Genomic DNA, 26,391 nt, shown 5'->3' on the forward strand with positions numbered 1-26,391 from the left:
CTCTCAAAGCTGGGTGCTGCCTGGCTGTTCTGAATTTCCAGGGGATGCTGATTAGTAAAGGTGACATTGTTAGCAACGGTAGAGGGAAGGCCAAGGAGCTGAGAGACAGTGCTACCCAGGCCCTATCCATTCAGGTACGCACTGCCGCCGGGGCCTCAGGTAAACTCAACCCCACGGAGACAGGAAAATCTCAAGGCAACACAACAGGCCCAGCCAAATTCGCAAACTCAGGGGAAAATCATTCCCAGAGAAAACGGGGTCAGGGATATTGGTGTTCAGGTCACCCAGAAAAAAATCAGTCCAATCAATCTTTTCCCGATTCAGGTACGTTCCAACAACAGTAAATAACGGTGGGACATGTTCAGCATTCAGGCCCTTACCTTCATTTTCATTTTTCAGCTCGGCCTGGCAATCTGGTTCTCTTCAATAAACCTTCACGGTTCACTAATGTCCTTTAGGGAAGGAAATCTGCCATGCTTACCTGGTCTGGGCCTACCTGTGACTCCAGACCCACAGCAATGTCTGACTCTTAACTCCCCCGTCAAGGGCAATTAGGGATGGACAATAAATACTGCCTGCGACGTCCACATCCCATGAACGAAAAAAGAAAGGGTGACATGTTGTATCAGTTCATGTCAATGCGTCACTAAAACAAAACTCGGACCCCCTACGCTGATTTCAGAAACCCCTCTTGTAGGAATGGGGCAGATTCCACACCTTTAATCAGCATGGTCACGTATGGGGAAGAATCGGTGTGATACTTGATCAGTGCGGTTATTAAAGGGGCCGACTAGAAGGCTCCTTTAGACTTGAGCTTGTGAGTTGAGGAGCCATGCGATGCAAGAGTTCCCTTTAGGAATGAATAGACTGACAGTATTGGTTTCTCTTAACATGCTGATAAAGGCAGGCAGCGGTGGGCCTGGTGGGGTCTACATGCAAAGTGCAGCATTGTAGGCCTGCTGGTTATGGTACTGAACTTAACAACCAAACAAGTTAATTTGGAGAAGGGAACTTGTCAGTCCTGCGCTATCTAGTTCGTGCTCAATTCTTCAAGGCAATGTGTCAGCAATGCGGCTTTGGCAGCGTTACCGACATCCCAAGAACAAAATGTTTCTTAAAGCCCGGGATCTGTTATCCAGAAAGCAGCTCTTCAAGGTCTCACCTCTACCCTCCGCCACCCAAAATTAAAACATTGAAGCATTAATCTCACTTCTTTTTCCTGCACTTACGCATTGTGGATGTCGCTGGTTAGGCCAGCATTTATTGCCCATTCTTAATTGCCCTTGGGAAGGTGGTGGTGAGCTGCCTTCCTGAACCGCTGCAGTCCTGAGGTGTAGACACACCCACTGTGCTGTTAGGGAGAGAGTTCCAGGATTTAAACCCAGCGACAGCGAAGGAACGGCCGATATATTTCCAAGTCAGGATGGTGAGTGCCTGGGAGGGGAATCTCCAGGTTGTGGGGTTCCCAGATATCAGTTGTCCTTCTAGATGGTAGCGGTGGTGGCTTTGGAAGGTGCTGCCTAAGGAACCTTGGTGAGTTCCTGCAGTGCATCTTGTAGATGGTACACACGGCTGCCACTGTGTGCTGGTGGTGGAGGGAGTGAATGTTTGTGGAAGGGATGCCAATTATTCTCTCTCAACCAATTTGTGTATTGCACCATTTTTCGGTTGTATTGTGTGGCATTGGGGAATTACAGCAACAAAGGAGGCCATTCGGCCTATCACCCAGTTGCTGTTTTTACAACAGTACAGGTTTTTATGATGCCAAACGTCTTCCAGTGTAGTGTTACTGGACTAACAATTGTAGAATAGATAGAAATTAATAGAATCCTTAGAGTGCAAAAGGAGGCCATTCGGCCCATCAAGTCTGCACCAACACTCTAAAAGAGCACCCTACCTAGGCCCACTCCTCCGCCCTATCCCCACAACCCCACCTCATGATTAGATCCAGAGATCTGAACTAATGACTCAAAGAATGGGGGCAGGATTCTTCGGCCGCGCCCTACCACAAGATTGCCACGGACGAGACGTGAACCGCGTAACGGTCTGCTGACCTCAGGCGGGAATTTCCGTTTGGCGGGTGGGCGCGGCCGAAGAATCCCGCCCTAGTGTTCAGATCCCACCTGCAGAATTGGAATTCACTGAGTTATCACATAGGATCAGAATAAATTAACATGAAGCTCTCGGATTATCCGGGGCTGGTTTAGCACACTGGGCTAAATCGCTGGCTTTTAAAGCAGACCAAGGCAGGCCAGCAGCACGGTTCAATTCCCGTACCAACCTCCCCAAACAGGCGCCGGAATGTGGCGACTAGGGGCTTTTCACAGTAACTTCATTTGAAGCCTACTCGTGACAATAAGCGATTTTCATTCATTTTCATTTCATTTCATTGTACAAACTCCAACATTAGTGTCCGGTGGACGAAGAAATCCGCCATGATTAACCTTTCCAGATTGTACGTGCTCCAGTTCCAACGCCATTGAAACATTCCAAACAGCACACGCACACAGCACACAGACTGCAGAGATACAGTAATAAAGCTCACTGTCTCCCCCTTTGGGAGGAGTGGCCTCGCCAGTGAAAAATGAAAATGAAAATCGCTTATTGTCACAAGCAGGCTTCAGTGAAGTTACTGTGAAAAGCTCCTAGTCGCCACATTCCGGCGCCTGTTCGGGGAGACTGGTACGGGAATCGACCCAACTTTAATGAATTCCGGGACCTCACCAGTGTGTGTGGGAAAACATCAGTTTTAAATCTCTCAAACATCTTGTATCTACGAACCTTTGTCCATCCACCTTTGAGCGAAGGCTAACTGACTGTTTTGGTTCGAACCTATCCCATTTCAGCATTCAGGCTTTTAGACTTTTTAGCGCCTCAGAATCAGTTTCAAATTCCTTGGGGTACACATCACTAAAAATCTGTCCTGGTCCACTCACGTCAACGCTATCACCAAGAAAGCACAACAGTGCCTATACTTCCTCAGGAAACTATGGAAATTTGGCATGTCCACATTAACCCTTACCAATTTTTACAGATGCACCATAGAAAGCATCCTATCGGGCTGCATCACAGCCTGGTATGGCAACTGCTCGGCCCAGGACCGCAAGGAACTTCAGAGAGTCGTGAATACCGGCCAGTCCATCACACAAACCTGCCTCCCATCCATTGACTCCATCTACACCTCCCGCTGCCGGGGGAAAGTGGGCAGCATAATCAAGGATCCCTCCCACCCGGCTTACTCACTTTTCCAACTTCTTCCATCGGGCAGGAGATACAGAAGTCTGAGAACACGCACGAACAGACTCAAAAACAGCTTCTTCCCCACTGTCACCAGACTCCTAAATTACCCTCTTATTGACTGACCTCATTAACACTACACCCTGTATGCTTCATCCGATGCTATTGCTTATGTAGTTACATTGTATATCTTGTGTTGCCCTATTATGTATTTTCTTGAATTTTGTTTAATTTCCTTTTCTTTCCATGTACTGAATGATCTATTGAGCTGCTCGCAGAAAAAATACTTTTCACTGTACCTCGGTACACGTGACAATAAACAAATCCATCCATCCATCCAGAATCTCTTTCGTTCCAACAATAAAAGACCCAACTTTTCATGATTTGTTTGTGTGGATGCCAGGAACAGCCCAGCAACAGCAATCCCGCTTCAAACCTCTCTTTGAACCCCCCGAATTCGATGAGTGTCTGCACCTCGGTTTGCAGCATTATCCAACGCACTCCCTCCAGCCCAATCGTGCACTTGTATTTTATCTCCAGGTGCTTCAAAACGTTGATCCCTCGTTCCTCCCGCAGGAAGCGACAGATGCCGGGTTTCTGGAGGGTGAGTGTCCGGGAGCAGATGTTTGAGGCGATGCTGCGGAGGAGCTCATCCACGGTTTCACAGGCACTGCCCAACCCAGTGATCTGTGGAAAGACAAACACACCAGGCAGACATCAGGAGTTTATTCAATCAATTGGCTGTGCGGTCAATAGGGAGGCAAAAAAGAAAACACTGCACATTCTGAGAGAGACATTGGATTTGTGGCACAGAAAGAGGCCATTCAGATTCCTCATGTGTTGCGCCTGTGTCTCACGTACAAGGTTTCTCAAGTTTCAGCAGCCTACGATTTACAGAAATCTGTGGACATTCAGCCCAAGCTGTCCATGCTCCTTCCGTCCTTCCTTTTCTAACAATCAGCATAACCTCTATGATAGGGACTGGACAGGGTAGATGCAGGAAGGATGTCCCCAATGGTGGGTGTGTCCAGAACCAGGGGTCACAGACTGAGGATAGGGGGTAGACCATTTAGGACAGAGATGAGGAGAATTTTCATAAGAAGTAGGAGGAGTTGACTATTTGGCTCATTAGAATGGACATAAAGGGGGCGATTCTCCCAAGCGGAGCCCGAGTTTTCGCGCCGTCGTGAATGCCGTCGCGTTTCATGACGGCGTGAAATGGGCACGGGGATGACCGATTCTGGCCCCCACAGGGGGCCAGTACGGCGCTGGAGCGGTTCACGCCGGGGGACTTCTTTAGCGCGCCGGCCCCGACTCAACATGGCATCGGTGTTCAGGGGCCATCCGCACAGGAAAGTAGGCCCCCCCCCCCCACAGGCCGCACCCCCCAACCATTCGCGCAGAGTTCCTGCTGGCAGCGACCAGTGGTGAACGGCGCCGGCAAGACTCTGTCGTATCCGCGCGTCCGGGCCGGAGAATCGGCAGCCTCGCCGATTCCAGCTGCCGGCGCAAATGGCGCCGATTCTCTGCACCTCGGAGAATCGCGCGCCGGAGTCATGGCGTCGGGGCACGGTTGCGGCGATTCTCCAGCCCGGCGTGGGGCTCGGAAAATCGCCCCCAAAATTCCTACAGTGCAGAAGGAGGCTATTCGGCCCATCAAGTCTGCACCGACCCTCTGAAAGAACATCCCACCGACCTTGGCCCAACCCCCTGCCCTTTCCTTGTAACCCCACTTAACCTGTACATCTTTAGACACGAAGGGACAATTTTATCATGGCCAGATTCAATTCCGGTCTCGGGTGACTGTCTGTGCAGAGTCTGCACGTCCTCCCCCTGTGTGCGTGGGTTTCCTCCGGGTGCTCCGGTTTCCTCCCACAGTCCAAAGATGTGCGGGTTATGCGGATTGGCCATGCTAAATTTCCCTTAGTGTCCAAATGGTTAGGTGGCGTCACTGTGTTTATGGAGATAGGATGGAGGTGTAGGTTTAAGTACGGTGCTCTTTCCAAGAGCCGGTGCAGACTCGATGGGCCGAATGGCCTCACCTCTTCTCTGTACGTTCTATGATTCTATGAATGCACTTAATCTGCACATCTTTTGGACTGCGGGAGGAAACCGGAGCACCCGGAGGAAACCCACGCAGACACGGGGAGAACGTGCAGATTCTGCACAGAGAGTCACCCCATTGAATTGAACCCGGGACCCCGGCGCTGTGAGGTAGTGCTAACCACTGTGCCACCATGCTGCCCCTATGGAGGAAAGAATAACAATAGTAATGCCTTCGGCATCAAATGAGCTAAGGTATGGAGGGAGTCAGGTGACGTGATGGAAGAGGGGGTAGGCAGTCTTAGTGATGGTGTGGATAAATGCTCGGAAACTCAGCTCGGGGATCACTAGCGTTTACGAAGAGTCTGGCTCAGCTTCAGACAGTTGCCAGGGAGAGGAATGGATCTGGTAACTAGGGAACAGGGTGTGTTGTGAGTAACCAACGGGAATGGCTTTGGGCTTCCCAATATTTAATTAGGGACACTTCCGCTCACTCAATGCTGGACATGGGACAAACAGGCTGACAAGAGAGGTGGGGTGGTCAGGTGACTGGTGAAAGTAGCCCTAACTCTTCATCGCGATACATCCAGCCCTGCTCTTCATCGCGATACATCCAGCCCTACTCTTCATCGAGATACATCCAGCCCTACTCTTCATCGCGATACATCCAGCCCTGCTCTCATCGGAAAGACAAACCTCTGATGGTGCGGTACTCCCTCAGTCACTGGAGTCAGGCTCCGATTTTTGTGCTCAAGCCTTGGGAGTAGGACTTGAACCCAGAGCGTTGTGACTAATAGACTATCAGGCTGTCAACTGGGCACAGCTCACACAAATAAGAAATGAAACTTGGCTTAGGCTGCTGCTGATTACTGGCGATCATTCACCTGGATCCCAGCAAGCATTATTACTGTGACAAAAGAGAGAAAATAAAGTTACAGAACTAAAAGACTGACCTACCCTTAGTCCTGCGGTATCACCTTCTAATGGAAAAATTGAAACCTGTGCAGATCCAGCTAGATAGTCTTGGTAATATTCCTGAAGGAATCTCAATTTGCCGGGTTCCATCCCGATCACGAGATCGCCCGAAACACTATTGTCCAGCAGGTCTTTCACCCGTTCCTCGTTTTCAGCTCGGAAACATTTGAGGGAGATGAGGCAGACCTGGTCACCGGCGTCAGATATTCGGGCCTCGCAGCCCTTCAGTGACAGCAGCAGCTTCTCCCAGTCAGGGGAGGTCAGCACGTGGAGCTGTCTGTCCGATATCGAGATACTAAACTGGCTAATCTGCTGCTCAATCAGGTGGGCGGCCTGATGGGCGACAGGAACTGAGGGAGCAGTAATCGTCAGCGCACCGTCCGAGATGGAAAAACAAGTCGGCAAGCCCTTCTCGCCCAGCACGTTCTGCAAGTGATCCCGAATATCGCCCCTGGAAAATAATTTTGCCTGGTCCTCACTGATGGGGACATCCACTTGGGCTATCTTGCTTAGGAATTCCAGAATCCGGCTTTTCGTCTTCTCGATCTGCAAGGGATCCGTTCCACGGACACAGACACAGTTATTGGCGTCGATAGTCAGGGATAACTCCGAACATTCGTTCCTTAGGTCACGCAGGAATGTGCTGGAATGCAAGATATTCATCTTCCCCATGTCGGGGGCATTTATCACGCTGGTCACTTCGGCCAGCACCTCAGCTTGGGTTTCTACTGCCTGCCGGTCACATTCTCGATCTGTGCTGGAGAGCTGGAGGAAATCGTAATAGGGACGAACGAACAACTCATGATCCTGCAGTTTCTGGCACTTCTGAAGAACTCGGTCAACAGCTGCAAAACAGGTAAACAAAACAGACCTCAATAATGACATTTGCTCACCCCAGGCGGGATCTTTTAAACCCACGCGCCCCAAGAGCGGAGATTCCCGCCTAAGGTCAACGGACCTGTTGTGTGCAATGGGAAGGTTGTGTGGCAGTTTGTGATGCGGGACCAGAAATCCCTGAAGTTGTCCCATATCTAATAAATCCCACCACCTCCCCCCCCCCCCCCCCCCCCCCCCCCCCCCCCCCCGGAGAAGATTCGTAGGCTGTGATGCACAATCAATTACGACGAGACGAGAGTAGAGAGTAATCGAGGCTTTATTAAGCAGAGATGTGTTTCCTCCTGCAGCAGCTGCCGAAATGGCTGCAGCTCGGTGAGCACACACATTTATACACCGCCTACTGGGTGGAGCCAGCAGGCAGGGATCTACCCCCGTACCTGTAGTACAGGGGCCTTACCGTATTACATCCCATGCATGTGATATATACAACAGTGGTGACTACCACATTCACCCCCTTCCAGCAGGGGTGGTGGAAAAACTAGTTACATGTATGTGAGCATTTTAAAGTACTCCATTAAGTACATTTAAAGTACAGCACAGAAACAGGCCCTTCGGCCCTCCAAGCCTGCGCCGACCATGCTGCCCATCGAAACTAAAATCTTCTACACATCCTGGGTCCGTATCCCTCTATTTCCATTCAATTCATGTATTGGTCAAGATGCCCCTTAAACAACACTATCGTCCCTGCTTCCACCACCTCCTCCAGCAGCGAGTTCCAGGCACCCACTACCCTCCGTGTAAAAAACCTGCCTCGTACATCTCCTCTAAACCTTGCCCCTCGCACCTTAAACCTATGCCCCCGAGTAATTGATCCCTCTACCCTGGGGAAAAGTCTCTGACTATCCACTCTATCTATACCCTTCATAATTTTGTGGACCTCTATCAGTTTGCCCCCCAACCTCCGTCGTTCCAGTGAGAACAAACTAAGTTTATTCAACCTCTCCTCAAAGCTAATGCCCTCCATACCAGGCAACATCCTGGTAAATCTCTTCTGCACCCTCTCTAACGGCTCCACATCCTTCTGGTAATGTGGCGACCAGAATTGAACACTATACTCCAAATATGGCCTAACTAAGGTTCTATACAGCTGCAACATGACTTGCCAATTCTTATACTCAATGCCTCGGCCAATGAAGGCAAGCATGCTGTATGCCTTCTTGACTACCTTCTCCACCTGTGTTGCCCCTTTCAGCGACCTGTAGACCTGTACACCTAAATCTCTCTGATTGTCAATACTCTTCAGAGTTCTACCTTTCACTGTATATTCCCTACCTGCATTAGACATTCCAAAATGCATTACCTCACATTTGTCCAGATTAAACTCCATCTGCCATCTCTCCGCCCAAGTCTCCAAACAATTTAAGTCCCGCTGTATCCTCTGACAGTCCTCATTGTTATCCGCAAGTCCACCAAACTTTGTGTCGTCCGCAAACTTACTAATCAGACCAGTTACATTTTCCTACAAATCATTTATATATACAACGAACAGCAAAGGTCCCAGCACTGATCCCTGTGGTACACCACTAGTCACAGCCCTCCAATCAGAAAAGCACCCTTCCATTGCTACTCTCTGCCTTCTATGACCTAGCCAGTTCTGTATCCATCTTGCCAACTCACCTCTGATCCCGTGTGACTTCACCGTTTGTACCAGTCTGCTATGAGGGACCTTGTCAGTGGCCTTACTGAAGTCCATACAGACAACATCCACTACCCTACCTGCATCAACCATCTTTGTGACCTCCTCTAAAAACTCTATAAAGTTAGTAAGACACAACCTTCCCTTCGCAAAACCGTGCTGCCTCTCGCTAATACGTCCACTTGCTTCCAAATGGGAGTAGATCCTGTCTCTGAAGAATTCTCTCCAGTAACTTCCCTACCACTGACGTAAGGCTCACCGGCCTGTAGTTCCCCGGATTATCCTTGCTACCCTTCTTAAACAAAGGAACAACATTGGCTATTTTCCAGTCCTCCGGGACATCACCTGAAGACAGTGAGGATCCAAAGATTTCTGTTAAGCCCTCAGCAATTTCCTCTCTTGCCTCCTTCAGTATTCTGGGGTAGATCCCATCAGGCCCTGGGGACTTATCCACCTTAATATTTTTCAAGACGCCCAACAACTCGTCTTTTTGGATCTCAATGTGACCCAAGCTATCTACACCCGTCTCCGGATTCAACATCCACCAATTCCTTCTCTTTGGTGAATATTGATGCAAAGTATTCATTTAGTACCTCGCCCATTTCCTCTAGCTCCACATATAGATTCCCTCCCCTGTCCTTCAGTGGGCCAACCCTTTCCCTGGCTACCCTCTTGCTTTTTATGTACGTGTAAAAAGCCTTGGATTTTCCTTAGCCCTATTTTCCAATGACTTTTCGTAACCCCTTTTAGCCCTCCTGACTCCTTGCTTAAGTTCCTTCCTACTTTCCTTATATTCCACACAGGCTTTGTCTGTTCCCAGCCTTCTAGCCCTGACAAATGCCTCCCTTTTCTTTTTGACAAGACTACAATATCTCTCGTTATCCAAGGTTCCTGAAATTTGCCATATTTATCCTTCTTCCTCACAGGAACATGCCGGTCCTGAATTCCTTTCAACTGACATTTGAAAGCCTCCCACATGTCAGATATTAATTTACTCTCAAACATCCGCCCCCAATCTATTTTCTTCATTCCCACCTAATAGTGTTATAATTAGCCTTCCCCCAATTTAGCACATTCACCCTAGAACCACTCCTATCTTTGTCCACCAGCACTTTAAAACTTACTGAATTGTGGTCACTGTTCCCGAAATGCTCCCCTACTGAAACTTCTACCACCTGGCCGGGCTCATTCCCAAATACCAGGTCCAGTATAGCCCCTTCCCTAGTTGGAATGTCTACGTATTGTTTTAAGAAGCCCTCCTGGATGCTCCTTACAAACTCTGCCCCGTCCAAGCCCCTAGCAGTAAGTGAGTCCCAGTCAATATTGGTGAAGTTAAAGTCTCCCATCACAACAACCCTGTTGCTTTTACTCTTTTCCAAAATCTGTCTACCTATCTGCTCCTCTATCTCCTGCTGGCTGTTGGGAGGTCTGTAGTAAATCCCCAACATTGTGACTGCACCCTTCTTATTCCTGATCTCTACCCATAAAGCCTTGCTGCCCTCTGAGGTGTCCTCATGCAGTACAGCTGTGATATTCTCCCTAACCAGTAGTGCAACTCCGCCACCCCTTTTACATCCCCCTCTATCCCGCCTGAAACATCTAAATCCTGAAACGTTTAGCTGCCAATCCTGTCCTTCCCTCAACCAGGTCTCTGTAATGCAACATCATAGTTCCAAGTACTAATCCAAGCTCTAAGTTCATCTGCCTTACCTGTTATCCTTCTTGCATTAAAACATATGCACTTCAGGCCACCAGTCCCGCTGTTTTCAGCAACATCTCCCTGTCTGCTCTTCCTCAAACTGGCCCTATTTCCTAGTTCTCCCTCAATGCTTTCACCTTCTGACCTATTGCTCAGAATTGAGATTGATAGCTTTATTTGACCATACTTTTATCAAATGATGAAACAGATGCGAGGGCCTCAATTGGCCCCTCTTTCTATAAATCTACCAAACCAAAGTCTGGGGTCCATGCAATGACCTTAGCTGCTTAGGTCCAAAGTTGATACAATTTATCAGTTTTTCCAATAATTCTTTTCAAAATTAAATTCCTCTGATTGGATTTTGTAACCTGGGCTTTGAACTCACCACCTGTCAACCACAATACCCAAACGTACCATTTTACCTCACAGCCTGCAAAATACGTAAGCTACGTTAGTCAATACCTTCCCATTCCTGGAATACAACGATAGCGGTTCCTGGGGAAACCATGGTAACATCCAGCACGCTCCCTCCGTCGCTGCGCCGGCTCTCGAAGTAAAGGCTTAAGATGTCCTTGTCGTCTGCGGGACTGAGATTTTCCACCAGAATGCGGTCGGTTCGGGGCAGCTGTTCAATGTTTATGGTCGCGCTCTGCAAAGCTCGGCTTCCGGCTTTTCTCTTCATTTTCTCAAGAGCTGGAAAATAAAATTGAAAAATGCAGAAAACTTTCCCCAGAGTCCAAACTGACTGAGATCTGATGCCGTGGATGTCAATCAGTACCATAACTGGGTGTCTAATTGCCCCTCACCACCGCCTCCCCCAGTTGGAGAATATTTGGCTGTCTTCCCCCTTCCCAATAATGCCAGACGATAATCTCACTGTGCGGAGAGCCACAAACACAACGTTGTGGTTTACAGCCACACACTGCAGGGCACAAAGCTGCACACATTCCTATCTTTGTCGTGGTACGGTTTGGTGTCATCTATTCTAATTAATGCATTCCTGAAACACAGCAGACTTGACGTCAATAATCAGATGCACTCAGGCCTCGGAATCTCCGGATCAAATCCACTCCAGGACTCAGCAACATTCGGAGCAGGAGTAGGCCATTCAGCCCCTCGAGCCTGTCCCGTCATTCAATGAGATCATGGCTGATGTGGCCGAACTCCATATACCTGCCTTTGGCCCATATCCCTTAATGTAGGGATAATGCCAGGGGCTGGTTTAGCGCAGTGGGCTAAACAGTTGGCTTGTAACAATGCCAGCAGCGTGGGTTCAATTCCCCTACCAGCCTCCCCGAACAGGCGCTGGAATGTGGCGACTAGGGGCTTTTCACAGTTACTTCATTGAAGCCTACTTGTGAAATTGTAATAATAATAAACAATTATTATTATTATGTATTTGCTTAACAAAAAATGTATCTATCACAGATTAAAAATTAACAACTGATCTAGTTGCTGTTTGTGGGAGAAAGTTCCAAACTTCTACCCTCCCTTTGTATGTAGCAGTGCTTTTGAACATCTCTCCTGAACGATCTGGCCCTAATTGTTAATGGATGCCTCCCCCTAGTTCGAGAATCTCCAACAATGGAAAGAGTTTTGGCGCATTTAGCTAAATGGGAACAAATTCCCACAGCGAGCGCATTTACCCGTGCGCTGTGGGACTTCTTACTGACCCCACCCAGTCCAGCGCCTGTATCTCCACATCACTATTATCTACAGGCAGAGGTGAATGTGTGGAATGGACAATATAGGGAGGTAAATAACATGGAATCATTCAAAATACAAATGGGACCAATATCTGAGGTAATGTTTGATATCAGCCTTCTCACTACATCCAGATACAGGGGGAGTGATGAAGGTCAGGAGGCTGGGGCTAAGCAGCCAAAGCTCGCATTAGTATATTTTTATTTTCTGACTTCTCGAAGTTGGTGAAACACTTCACAGACATACTCCGGTGTGTGCAAGCTGTGGCTCCATTGGTAGCATCCCCACCCCAAGGTCCTGGGTTCAAGTCCCACCCCAGGCTAAGCACAAAGTTCAACAGTGGCTACATTTCCAAAGTGCTCCCGTGTCTGGAACACGCTTTGAAATGCTCGGTCATCGTGAATAAAGTGCTGTATGGCTGCAATCCCCGTTCTTTAGTATTACACAGACTGGCTGCTGACGCCAGCGGAATGCAGTCATTTACTTCAATGTTACACTTTCATGGGTGTTGCTGGCAAGCTGGGCATTTCCGGGCAATCCCCAGTTACCCAGAAAAAGTGGTGAACGGCCTCATTCTGCAACTGATTGACTTGTTCTGCGACTTCAGGGGCGGTTAATACGACAGCGCGGGACAGGAGCCACAAACAGACCAGACTGGGCACACAGTGAGTTTCCTTTCTGTCGGATATCTAGTGAACATGTTTCACCACGATTTGATCATTTCACGGCCATTTCTTTTACCCGATACCGGTTCATTATTTCCAGATTTCGGTTTCAAAACTGGGTTAAAATTCACAAGCTGTCGACGTGAGATTGACTATACATCTCTGGATTATTGGTCCAGGTTTCTGGGTTACTAATCCAGCAACTTTACCACAGCCTCATCCATAATCCAGGCCTTCAGGAGGAGAGGGAATCGAACATCTGTTGCACGTGCACAAGCAGGGCGTCCGTACGCTCATGCACACACATACCTTCTGCAGACAGAGCTTCCTTGAAGTGAACAAGTGCTTGCAGCCTGTCTTGGCCGTAGTGGACAGTGAACTGATCGCTGCTGCAATCAGCGATGCACTCGAGGTAAAGTATTAAAGTGTCATCCGTGATCTGTGGCTTCAGTCCCCGGAGCACAATCTTCCTTGGGTCGTTTGGCGGTGGCCTCCTCACAGTCAGGTCGACATTCTGGAATTTGTGTCCCGGCTTGGACAGGACACTTTGAGCATCTGTATTCAACATTGAAATTTTATTTTAAAAAAGGAGGAATAATTCAGGATTGAATTTTAAAACACACAAGTCAGTTGATCTGGGAATGAACACGACTTTGAGAGGTTGGTGGAGAGGGGGCAGGGGAGGAAACATTTTGGGTATTCAAATTCACCTCTATCGGTTCTGTCGAGATAGAGTGCTGCAGACACTGGATCTCGAGTAGGCCCGAAGTTCAGCTTGCAGTAGTAGCCGTGCTCCTCCCTAATGAACAGGCAAACCCATCAGCAACAGAGCTTTAATGGCAACCCGTGGCCTTGTTCCTGCTTTTCTATCTCCCCCCCCCCCCTTGCTGTTAATCACTTGCCATCTCACCTGTGGGGTTCTCAAAGGTGATCAGAGCATAGTCACCCTGTCGTTTGGTGGAGGTGATGGTTCCTCCCCCCGAGCGGCGATTGCTCTCAAAATACAAGGTTAGAATATCCAGGGGCATGTCGTCGGTGATGCCATGTACCTGCAGGACACAGTCATCCGTGGGATCGGCCTGCTCCATCCTCGTCTCCTGTCACACACAGAGAACACAAGAAGGTCAGTCAAATTTGGCTATAAAACAAATACTCGCCTTGATTTGCCGACGTTTGAATTCCTGACACGAACCCGAACTGCCAATTCTAAGCAGAGTGTTAACTGAGTAAAGATCACCATTCTGGAGGAGAGTCATACTGTTTTGGACTCAAAACATTAACTCTGTTACCCTCTCACAGACACTGCCACACCTGCTGAATTTAACCAGCATTTTCTGTTTTTATTTCAGACCTCCATTATCCGTGGTATTTTTTAAATTAAAGTATGTATAGTTTGTCGGGTGATAGAGGATTGGGGCACAGGAGGCCATTTGGCCCATCATATCTGTACTAGCTCCTTATTATAGCAATATGAAATAAATCCCATTGTCCTGCACTTATCCAATCTGCTCCTACTCCAAATATTTAACCCATTCCCTTTAATGGTGCAGCAATCTCCACATTAACCCCAAGCTGTATAAAAGACATTTGGCTGCATTCTGGGGTTGCCCACAATGGGAAGCCCCATTGGCCGGCTGACGGGACGGAGAATCCCGCGGGCATGCCGGAGAATCCCACCCATTCTTCCCGGGCCCTCCCTCCCTCTGCTCCAGTGGGATCATTTTCATTTGCTAACCTCATTCTGATTGGCTTGCCTATTCATTTTACCAAAACTCCTCATAATTTCAAAAATATTTCTGTTCAATGTCCTCTTTGCCTTCTCCTGCTGCTGTGGAAACGTTGCCAGCCTCAATTCTCTCTGTACTCGGATAGTTTTGTCGTTCTGGTGAATTTGATGTCCTTTTAATAGTGGGGTTCACAAAACAGGACATTAGTAATGAGGATCAGCAAAGTTGGATTTGTTTTAACTTCTTTGCTAAACAATGCAAAATCCTGTGGATGCTGGGATCAGAAACAAGAACAGAGGATACTGGGAAAATTCAGCAGGTCTGGCAGCATCTGTAAGGGGAGAAAACAGAGTTATCGTTTCGAGTCCTTTGGTTCGTCGTCAGAAGAGCCCCTCCCCCCATGGTCAGGCAATTTGGATTTGAACCCATAGATCTCCTCAATCATTCAATTCTTCAGTATCTCCTCATTAAGCATCATCCATTTTTCCTTTATTGCATTAACAACGATCTGCTACTTTTCAGCCCACATTGCATACTTTGCCGAATTCATCCATCTCAAAAGTTAACTCCCCTTAATTCCATTGACAGCTTTGTGTCATCTGTCCCCCTCTCCCTCACAGCCTCCAGCATAAGATGCAGGACACCAACAATGAAGCGGGGGACAGTGATTTCAGAACTCGCTGTCTCAGAAGGCAGTGGAGGCAGGATCGTTGAATATTTTTTAAGGGGGAGATTGAAAGATTCTTGTTAAGCCAGGGAATGTTGAATTCGAAACACAGATCAATCAGCCGCGATCTTATTGAATGGCAGTGCGGGCTCGAGGGGCCGAATGGCCGACTTCGACTGATATGCTTGTACGCGAGGAGTGCCAGGCCCAAGGCTCCCCTGTGACAACTCACTTCCCTCTGGTGCTGTCAAAAGCTTTGGCACCCCAACTGACTTGGTGAAGGGATCCAAATGAACGGTTGCCAAATCTGCTGATGATACTTTACAAATTAGGCAGGAAAGTAAGTTGTGAGGTTACAAAGGGGTCTACAAAGGGATAGGTGAAGAGAATGGGCAAAAAAAAATGAGGTAGACGGTGAGAATATGGAAACATCTCCACTTTGGCGGGAAGAATAGAAAAGCAGTAATTATTTCATTGGGCAGAGATTACAGAACTCGGAGATGCATGAATCATAAAAAGTTGTAGGCAGGTGCAGCAAGTGATTAAGAAGGTAAATGGAATGTTGTCATTTACTGAAAGCGGATAGAATATAAAAGTACAGGGCTTTGGTGAGACCTGAGTTACCTTGAAACCGTGTAGAGTTTAAGGCTCCTCATTTAAATGAGAGATATACTTGCACTGCAAGCAGTTCAGAAAAGGTTCACGAGGCTTATTCCTGAGGTGAAGAGGTAGTCTTAAGAGGAAAGGCAGGTTGGGCCGATACTCATTGGAGTTCAGAAGAATGAGAGGCCATTTTATTGAAACGTACACGATCCTGAGGGCGTTTGATTGGTTAGAAACCCAGAGGATATTTTGCCTCGTGGAGAAAATCTAGAACTAGGGGGACACAACTTAAAAATAAGGGGTTATCCCCATTTAAGGCAGGAGATGAGGAGGAATTTATTCTCTCCAGAAGATCGGTGGCCTCTAGAATTCTCTTCCCCCAGAAATCAGTCGAGGCTGGCTCATCGAATACATTCGAGGGTGGGTTGGACAGATTTTTGATCCTCAACGGGGTCAAGAGTTAGGGGGGGCAGGCAGGAATGTGGAGTTAGGGTCACAATCAGATCAGTCATGATCTTTTTGAATGGCTGAGCAGGCTCAATGGGGCCTAGTCCTGCTCCATTTACTATGATCTGATGTTCCCTCTCAAGCCTCCAACACATGCATGACTGTGCTGAATGGAACCTTGTCGGGCCAATGGACAGGCCGTGGACAACAAAGCGATTTCAGCAAAGGAAGCTGGGGACTCATTTGATAACTCTTTCCAGGAGCCGTCATGAGCCTCAGGAGTCAAATGGACTCCTTCTGTGCTGTATGACTCTGTACAATTCCAACTACAATGTGACGAATCTCAGTTCTAACCTCAGACGTCAAGAGGTCGACGGAAACCAGCCAATCTTCTAATGGTGTCGGACCTCCCCCGCTGCGATCCCAGCCTGTGGGTGTAAAAGGAGCTGGAATTAGTTATATTCGATTGGTATTTGTGCAAGTGAACACGTCAGTGGTTTTGCCAACAGTACAATTTGGTGTCCAGTCCGGCTCTTTTTACATCAGTTGCTTCACAAACGTAATCAAGAGCGAAATGGATTCTGTTTTCTGCTTCGATTGATGCCATCAGGTGGCCAACCTTCAGCTTGGGAGTAGGCAAAGATTAATAAACAATAAGCTGCTCTAGACAACGGCTCTAATGCAGGAAAACGTCCCAAGAGACTTCAAAGGAGCGCAATCAAACATTGATATGATGCCTAAGGTGATCTCAGGGCAAACATTTGTGTAATTAATCCATTTTCTTCTTTTTTTTTCTCTTTTTCTAAATTTAGAGTACCCAATTCATTTTTTCCAATTAAGGGGCAATTTAACATGGCCAATCCACCTACCCTGCACATCTTTGGGTTGTGGGGGCGAAACCCACGCAGACACGGGGAGAATGTGCAAACTCCACACGGACAGTGACCCAGAGCCGGGATCGAACCTGGGACCTCGGCGCCATGAGGCCGCAGAGCTAACCCACTGCGCCGCCGTGCTGCCCAATTATTCCATTTTCAAATTCTCATCCACATTTCCTAATTCTTCTGTTGACTTGCCCCTCCCCATCTATATAGCCTCTTCCAGTCTTCATTATCAGAGTCATAGAGTCAGAGTCAGACAGCACAGAAACAGGCCCTTCGGCCCACCATGTCAATGCCAGCCTTCAAATTCCAATCCAGCACTCGATCCATCGCCTGCCATGCCTTGGTTATTCAAATGCTCATCCAGGTGCTTCCTAAGTGTTGCGAGAGTACCTTCCCCCCCACCCACCCAGGTAGCACATTCCATATTTCTACCACCGTCTGGGTGAAACAATGTTTCCTCAGGTCCTCGCCAAACCTCTTACCCCTCACCTTAAACCTGTGCCCTCTGGTCTTAAACATCTCTGCCATGGGGAAAGATCTACTCAATCTATGCCTCTCATAATTGTGTGTACCTCTATCAGATCCCCCCTCAGCCTCCTCTGCTCCAGGGAAAACAAACCCGGCCTATCCAGTCCCTCCTGCTAGTTGAAACTTTCCGTCCCAGGAAACATCCTGGTGAATCTCCTCTGCACCCTCTCTAGTGAAATCAGGCCCTTCCGATGGTGCTGGGACCAGAACTGCACACAGTATCCCAACTGTGGCCTAACCAATGTTTGATAAAGTTGTACCAAGACCTCCCAGCTCCTATATTCGATGCCCCGGCTAATGAAGACAGCATTCCATATGCCTTCTTCACCATCCGGTCTCCCGGTGCTCACCCTTGTCGAATGGTCTGCTCGCACACACTCTGTGCAGCAGTGTGAAAATTAATGGAACACATTTCAAATACTGGTCTTCGTAAAAAGGATTAGGATACAATGCATTGATCTATTCTCATTTCTTTTACACTCCCACTGTCGATATCTGAAATATCCACAGTTAGAGGGAATGCTACCATGGTGGCATTTGAACCCATGTCCCCAAAGCTTTCGTTTGTATTTATTCATTTCATAGGATGTGGCCATCACTGGCTAGGTCAGCAGTTATTGCCCATCCCAAATTGCCCTTAAGAACGTGGTGATGAGCTGTCTTTGAACTGCTGCAGTCCATGTGGTGTAGGTACATCCACAGTGCTGTTGGGGAGGGAGTTCCAGGATTTTGACCCAGTGACAGTGAAGGAACAGGATGGTGTGCGGCGTGGAAGGGAACCTCCCATGTGGTGGGGTTCCCAGGTATCTGCTGCCACTGTCCCTCTGGATGGTAGTGGTTGTGGAAGGTGCTGCCTGTGGAGCCTTGGTGAGTTCATCGATTATAGATCATAGAATTTACTGTGCAGAAGGAGGCCATTCGGCCCATTGAGTCTGCACCGGCTCATGGAAATATCACCCTACCCGAGCCCACACCTCCACCCTATCCCCGTAACCCATCCAACCTTTCGTTGCCGCACTGCATCTTGTAGATGGTGCACACAGTTGCCACTGTGCGTTAGTGGTGGAGGGAGTGAATGTTTATGGATGGAGTGCCAGTCAGTAGGGCTGCTTTGTCCTGGATGGTGTTGAGCTTCTTGAGCGTTGTTGGAGCTGCACTTATCCAGGCAAATGGAGAGTATGTCATCACACTCCTGACTTGTGCCTTGAATGTGGGGACAGGCTTTTGGGGAGCCAGGAGGTGAGTTACTCACCGCAGGATTCCCAGCCTCTAAACCACTTCCTGTAACCTCAGTATTTGTACGGCTAGTTCCATTGAGATTCTGGCCAATAGTTACTCCCAGAATATTGATAGAGGAGATTCTGTGATGATACTGCCATCGAACGTCAAGGGATTTCTGGATTGTTAGTACAACAAAATTACCATGCCACCACCACCTGGGCCAAACCTGTGCAGGTAATAGCTGCATGTCTGAACCTGAGTAAACATGAAACAGCCTCAGATCACAGTGACATGGAACAGGGATAGAAGAGTGGCAAGGTCAACGGAGGCCTACTTTCGACCCCATTCTGTCTGGTTTGTGAGGAAGGAGAGGTAAGGCCTCTCTCTCTCTCTGCACAATCCAGGATGGGGCTCCTTACCCTAAGGTGCACCTGTAAAAAAACAGAACTGAGAGCAGTTGCACAAAGAGGGCCCATCAGCACTTTCTCACAGGCACCGAGGGATGTGCAGTGAATGCCCACAAGAATGAAGTAAACATGCAGTAATTAAAACATCCCACCTATACACCCCACAAGAGGCACGGGGTGTCGACCATCCCCGTCACCTCTACTGAGTACGGACTTCTCCGGTAACGGGACAGGGCTACACCTTTAAGCAGGGTAGCCCACACGGTATAAAACTCCCAACCTGGGTGCAGGTCGCAGCGGAAAACCCTTCAGGAGTGGAGTCATTAAATGAACGTATTTATAAACAGTCCTTTTTACATCCTACCCATGGTTCCTTGGGATCATTCTGTGCGGATTCTACGCTATATACATGGCCATTATTGATGGTCAAAAATCACAGGACAGCCAGCTCCAAAACTGGGGTTGGCCACTCGAATCCAGCCCAAGGCCCACTGTTACTGATGTGGAACAAACGATCAATACAAACCACTTAGCGGAAAAGAGGAACAAGTAAATACAGGATCCCTTCCCTACTATCCCCTGCCCGATGTCTGGCAGGAGGGGGGGGGGGGGCAAAATATCTCAGGGTTTAGGTTGTGGATGGGGGGCGGGGGGGTCGGTATTTGCTGTGTGTAGCAAATCGTCAACTTCTTATGGGTAAAAAGAAACTTAGCACAGAGTAGAAGCCTGGCACTGGGAGTAAACGCAAGGTCACTGGCAAACCAGATAGCGTGAGCAGAGAGAAAAACAACTTGTGATTTAAAATGTGTAGTTCAGCTCACAAATGATCTCGTGAGAGAGGAATCAGAAATCAAGGAATACAGTAGGACTGCTCAGCGAGCCTCCCCAATATGTAGGCCCAAAGCCTGGGCTTTTCTCAATCCCCAAAGCACATTACCACACAGCACATTCTCCGTCAGGATTATGGGTCAAGGCAGAGGAAAGACGGGAACATAAAATATCCGATTGGGAAGAGAGAGATCGTTATGTCTCCAACTAGTCTCAGGAACATATGGAGCTGGATTCTCCGCCCATGCCCGCCCAGCGACTGGAGAATCCCACCCGAGATCAATGGATGTTTCCATTGTCCGCGTTTGGCCCGTGGCGATCCTGAAGCGGGCGGGGCGGAAGAATCCAGCCCATGGTACTTATCATTTGGGGGGGCTGGTGTAGCTCAGTTGGCTAGATAGCTGGCTTGTGATGCAGAGCAAAGCCAGCAGCGTGGGTTCAATTCCCGTACTGGTCCAAGGTTATTCATGAAGGCCCCGCCTGCTCAACCTGGTCCCTTACCTAAGGTGTGGTGATCCTCAGGTTAAATCACTACCAGCCTATGGGCATCTAGGACCATGGTGACTTTACCTTACCCAGCTATGAAATAATAATTTAACAATATGAATAGGATGATATTTTAGGATAGGTAACATGATGGAAATGAGCCAAATGCAAATTTGGGAGCATTCACAATTAAAAAGTACAATCAAAATGTTTTGCCCTAAGTCTTGTACTTTTACAAGTACACAGCTGTGCTACTTGCTTCCAGCTTATACTTTTTTTACACCAAATTAACCAGTGTCTCACTACAATCTGGCAGTGGATAAATAACAACCAAACTGGGTTTGTCCCACATCTACTGCTCACATACAAATCCGACAGCCAATTCCAGACTGGCCCTGGCAGAAGGCGGAGGTTAAAACAATGTACCCAACCCTCTCTGCATCCCCGCACAATATATCACACAGGACTGGAGTGGGTGGGTGAACAAACATTGGGAGCTGGAAACTGCCTATTTCCTGCATCTAATAGGTGTAGATTTGCCCCCCCCTCCGTCTTTCCCCAAAGGCCCCTCACAACACAACAAGGCTCTCCTCCCAAAAAAGCAGAAATGCCACTGTTGCTTCCCCACCTTTCCCTCGGGAGCCAATTAATGGCTTTTCTTCCCAACAACAACTTGCATTTCTAAGGGGCTTTTTAAAACAGTGAAACGTGGTGACTGGAAGCGTCACCTGGAGATATTAGGGCAGCTTTTACCCAGCAGCCCAGGGTGAGGAAGGTTTTACCCAGCAGCCCAGGGTGAGGAAGGTTTTACCCAGCAGCCCAGGGTGAGGAAGGTTTTACCCAGCAGCCCAGGGTGAGGAAGGTTTTACCCAGCAGCCCAGGGTGAGGAAGGTTTTACCCAGCATCCCAGGGTGAGGAAGGTTTTACTGAACATTGAGGGTGAGGAAGGTTTTACTGAACATTGAGGGTGAGGAAGGTTTTACTGAACATTGAGGGTGAGGAAGGTTTTACCCAGCAGCCCAGGGTGAGGAAGGTTTTACCCAGCAGCCCAGGGTTAGGAAGGTTTTACCCAGCAGCCCAGGGTGAGGAAGGTTTTACCCAGCAGCCCAGGGTGAGGAAGGTTTTACCCAGCATCCCAGGATGAGGAAGGTTTTACCCAGCAGCCCAGGGTGAGGAAGGTTTTACCCAGCAGCCCAGGGTGAGGAAGGTTTTACCCAGCATCCCAGGATGAGGAAGGTTTTACCCAGCAGCCCAGGGTGAGGAAGGTATTACTGAACATTGAGGGTGAGGAAGGTTTTGCCCAGCAGCCCAGGGTGAGGAAGGTTTTACCCAGCAGCCCAGGGTGAGGAAGGTTTTACCCAGCAGCCCAGGGTGAGGAAGGTTTTACTGAACATTGAGGGTGAGGAAGGTTTTACCCAGCAGCCCAGGGTGAGGAAGGTTTTACCCAGCAGCCCAGGGTGAGGAAGGTTTTACCCAGCAGCCCAGGGTGAGGAAGGTTTTACCCAGCAGCCCAGGGTTAGGAAGGTTTTACTGAACATTGAGGGTGAGGAAGGTTTTACCCAGCATCCCAGGGTGAGGAAGGTTTTACCCAGCAGCCCAGAGTGAGGAAGGTTTTACCCAGCAGCCCAGGGTGAGGAAGGTTTTACCCAGCAGCCCAGGGTGAGGAAGGTTTTACCCAGCAGCCCAGGGTGAGGAAGGTTTTACCCAGCAGCCCAGGGTGAGGAAGGTTTTACCCAGCAGCCCAGGGTGAGGAAGGTTTTACCCAGCAGCCCAGGGTGAGGAAGGTTTTACCCAGCAGCCCAGGGTGAGGAAGGTTTTTACTGAACATTGTGGGTGAGGAAGGTTTTACCCAGCAGCCCAGGGTGAGGAAGGTTTTACCCAGCAGCCCAGGGTGAGGAAGGTTTTACTGAACATTGTGGGTGAGGAAGGTTTTACCCAGCATCCCAGGGTGAGGAAGGTTTTACCCAGCAGCCCAGGGTGAGGAAGGTTTTACTGAACATTGTGGGTGAGGAAGGTTTTACCCAGCATCCCAGGGTGAGGAAGGTTTTACCCAGCAGCCCAGGGTGAGGAAGGTTTTACCCAGCAGCCCAGGGTGAGGAAGGTTTTACCCATGAGCCCAGGGTGAGGAAGGTTTTACCCAGCAGCCCAGGGTTAGGAAGGTTGAGGAAGTGATTCCAGATTTGTTTTAGGCTGAGGCAGCCAAAGTCAGGACCACCAATGGGAACGCTGAGGGATGAGGAATGCTCAAGAGGCTGGAATTAGAGGAGTGCAAAGATTTCAGAGGGTTGGGGGTGCTGGAGGAGGTGACAGAAGATTTGACCTTCCCATTACATCCCCTGGAAAGGGAAGCCTAATACTGTGTGAGTGTCAGTGAGGAGGTAGTGAGTCAGTAAGCCCCCCTTGCTGACTCTCTGGGCGACAGGACATGGGGAAGTAGTGGGAGGAAGCCCTCAGCCCGGAGATATGGGGCTGGTTGTAACAGGAAGTAAAGTGGCTTCAGTGAGGGGAGAGAACACACGCAGCACAAACAACACCGGCGCAGCCTTCAATCCTGTGTTCCAGGAGCTTACTGCAAAGCTGCACAGCGGGAGCAGCTTCATTGCCTACTGGTTCCAGAGACACAGACAGAGTCACACAGACAGACACAGAGACACACACACAGAGACAGAGTCACACACAGAGACAGTCACAGAGACACAGACAGAGTCACACAGACAAAGTCAGAGACAGTGTCACACACACACAGACAGAGCCACAGAGACAGACCGAGTCACACACACAGACACAGAGACAGACCGAGTCACACACAGACACAGAGACAGACCGAGTCACACACACAGACACAGAAACAGACAGAGTCACACACACAGACACAGAGACAGACAGAGTCACACACACAGACAGAGACACACACACAGACAGAAAGAGACACACACACACAGTCAAACACACAGACAGAGTCACACACACACACAGACAGACAGAGACACACACACACAGTCACACACTCACACAGACAGAGTCACACACAGACACACACAGACAGAGTCACACACACACACAGACAGACAGAGACACAGACAGTCACACACACACAGACAGACAGAGTCACACACACACACAGACACACACACACACACACAGACAGAGTCACACACACACACAGACACACACACAGACAGAGACACACACAGACACACACACAGACACACACACACACAGACAGAGACACACACACACACACAGACAGAGTCTCACACACAGACAGAGTCACACACACAGACAGAGTCACACACACACACACAGACAGAGACACACACACACACACACAGTCTCACACACAGACAGAGTCACACACACAGACAGAGACACACACACACACACAGACAGAGACACACACACACACAGACAGAGACACACACACACACACACAGACACACAGTCTCACACACAGACAGAGTCACACACACAGACAGAGTCACACACACACACAGACAGAGACACAGACAGACAGAGACACACACACACACACAGAGTCACACACACACAGAGTCACACACACACACAGACAGACAGAGACACACACAGACAGACAGAGACACACACAGACAGAGAGTCACACACACGCACACAGACAGAGTCACACACACACAGACAGACAGAGACACACACACACAGACAGAGTCACACACACACACACACACAGAGTCACACAGACACAGACATACAGAGTCACACACACACACAGAGTCACAGACAGTCACACACACACAGAGTCACACAGACATAGAGTCACACACACAGACAGACAGAGTCACACACACAGACAGACAGAGTCACACACACAGACAGACAGACAGAGACACACACACACAGAGTCACACACACACACACAGACAGAGTCACACAGACATAGAGTCACACACACAGACAGACAGAGTCACACACACAGACAGACAGAGTCACACACACACACAGACAGACAGAGACACACACACACAGAGTCACACACACACACACAGACAGAGTCACACACACAGTCACACAGACACAGACAGACAGAGTCACACACACACACAGACAGAGTCACACAGACACAGAGTCACACACACACACACAGACAGAGTCACACAGACACAGAGTCACACACACTCACAGACAGACAGAGACACACACAGACAGAGTCACACACACACACACAGACAGAGTCACACACACAGACAGACAGAGTCACACAGACACAGAGTCACACACACACACAGACAGAGACACACACAGACAGAGTCACACACACACACACAGACAGAGTCACACACACACAGACAGAGTCACACACACACACAGAGTCACACACACACACACAGACAGAGTCACACACACACAGAGTCACACACACACACAGACAGAGTCACACACACACACACAGACAGAGTCACACACACAGACAGACAGAGTCACACAGACACAGAGTCACACACACACACAGACAGAGACACACACAGACAGAGTCACACACACACACACAGACAGAGTCACACACACACAGACAGAGTCACACACACACACAGAGTCACACACACACACACAGACAGAGTCACACACACACAGAGTCACACACACACACACAGACAGAGTCACACACACACACACAGACAGAGTCACACACACACACAGAGTCACACAGACACAGAGTCACACACACACACAGACAGACAGAGACACACACAGACAGAGTCACACACACACACACAGACAGAGTCACACAGACAGAGTCACACACACAGACAGACAGAGTCACACAGACACAGAGTCACACACACACACAGACAGACAGAGACACACACAGACAGAGTCACACACACACACACAGACAGAGTCACACACACACACACAGACAGAGTCACACAGACACAGAGTCACACACACACACAGACAGAGTCACACAGACACAGAGTCACACACACACACAGACAGACAGAGACACACAGACAGAGTCACACACACACACACACACACAGAGACAGTCACACACAGACACAGAGTCACACACACACACACACACACAGACAGAGTCACACACACACACACACACACACACAGAGTCACACACACACACACACACACAGAGTCACACACACACACACAGAGTCACACACACACACACACACAGAGTCACACACACACACACACACAGACAGAGTCACACACACACAGAGTCACACACACACACACACACACAGAGTCACACACACACAGACAGAGTCACACACACACACACACACACACACAGAGTCACACAGACACAGAGTCACACACACACAGACAGGGTCACACACACACACACAGAGTCACACACACACACACAGACAGAGTCACACACACACACACACACACACAGAGTCACACAGACACAGAGTCACACACACACAGACAGGGTCACACACACACACACAGAGTCACACACACACACACAGAGTCACACACACACACACACAGAGACAGTCACACACAGACACACAGCTGAATGTCGTTACCTGAGAAACGAAAGAGAAAGTGAAACTGCAGCAATACCGCCCCCCCCCCCCCCAGCTCCGAAGCGGAGTCACCCCCCAAACCCCCCCCCCCAAAACCCCCAACAACAATCAGATTAGAAATACTGACACATCACAAATAGACATTTTCATATAAACACCGCGATTTAACTCATCCATTTCCCAACTGCTTTGCTGTGAACTTC

The 26,391-nt window shown here is 48.9% G+C and overlaps 1 protein-coding gene across 1 annotated transcript; it reads right to left on the bottom strand.

Moving 5' to 3' along the window:
• Positions 1 to 2: 2 nt before the first annotated feature.
• Positions 3 to 26,391, bottom strand: parp10 (poly(ADP-ribose) polymerase family member 10; the record flags this gene model as incomplete). Its single annotated transcript, XM_038796469.1, has 8 exons — positions 26,316 to 26,391; positions 16,655 to 16,728; positions 13,767 to 13,953; positions 13,166 to 13,411; positions 10,950 to 11,180; positions 6,238 to 7,100; positions 3,712 to 3,924; positions 3 to 47 (listed from the first exon to the last, which is right to left on the bottom strand). Coding segments are annotated over exons 1-8 (1,863 nt in total), but the record flags the coding sequence as incomplete, so codon positions are not given.

The sequence above is a fragment of the Scyliorhinus canicula genome, chromosome 5 (genome assembly GCF_902713615.1).
Source record: "Scyliorhinus canicula chromosome 5, sScyCan1.1, whole genome shotgun sequence".
Classification (NCBI taxonomy): domain Eukaryota; kingdom Metazoa; phylum Chordata; class Chondrichthyes; order Carcharhiniformes; family Scyliorhinidae; genus Scyliorhinus; species Scyliorhinus canicula.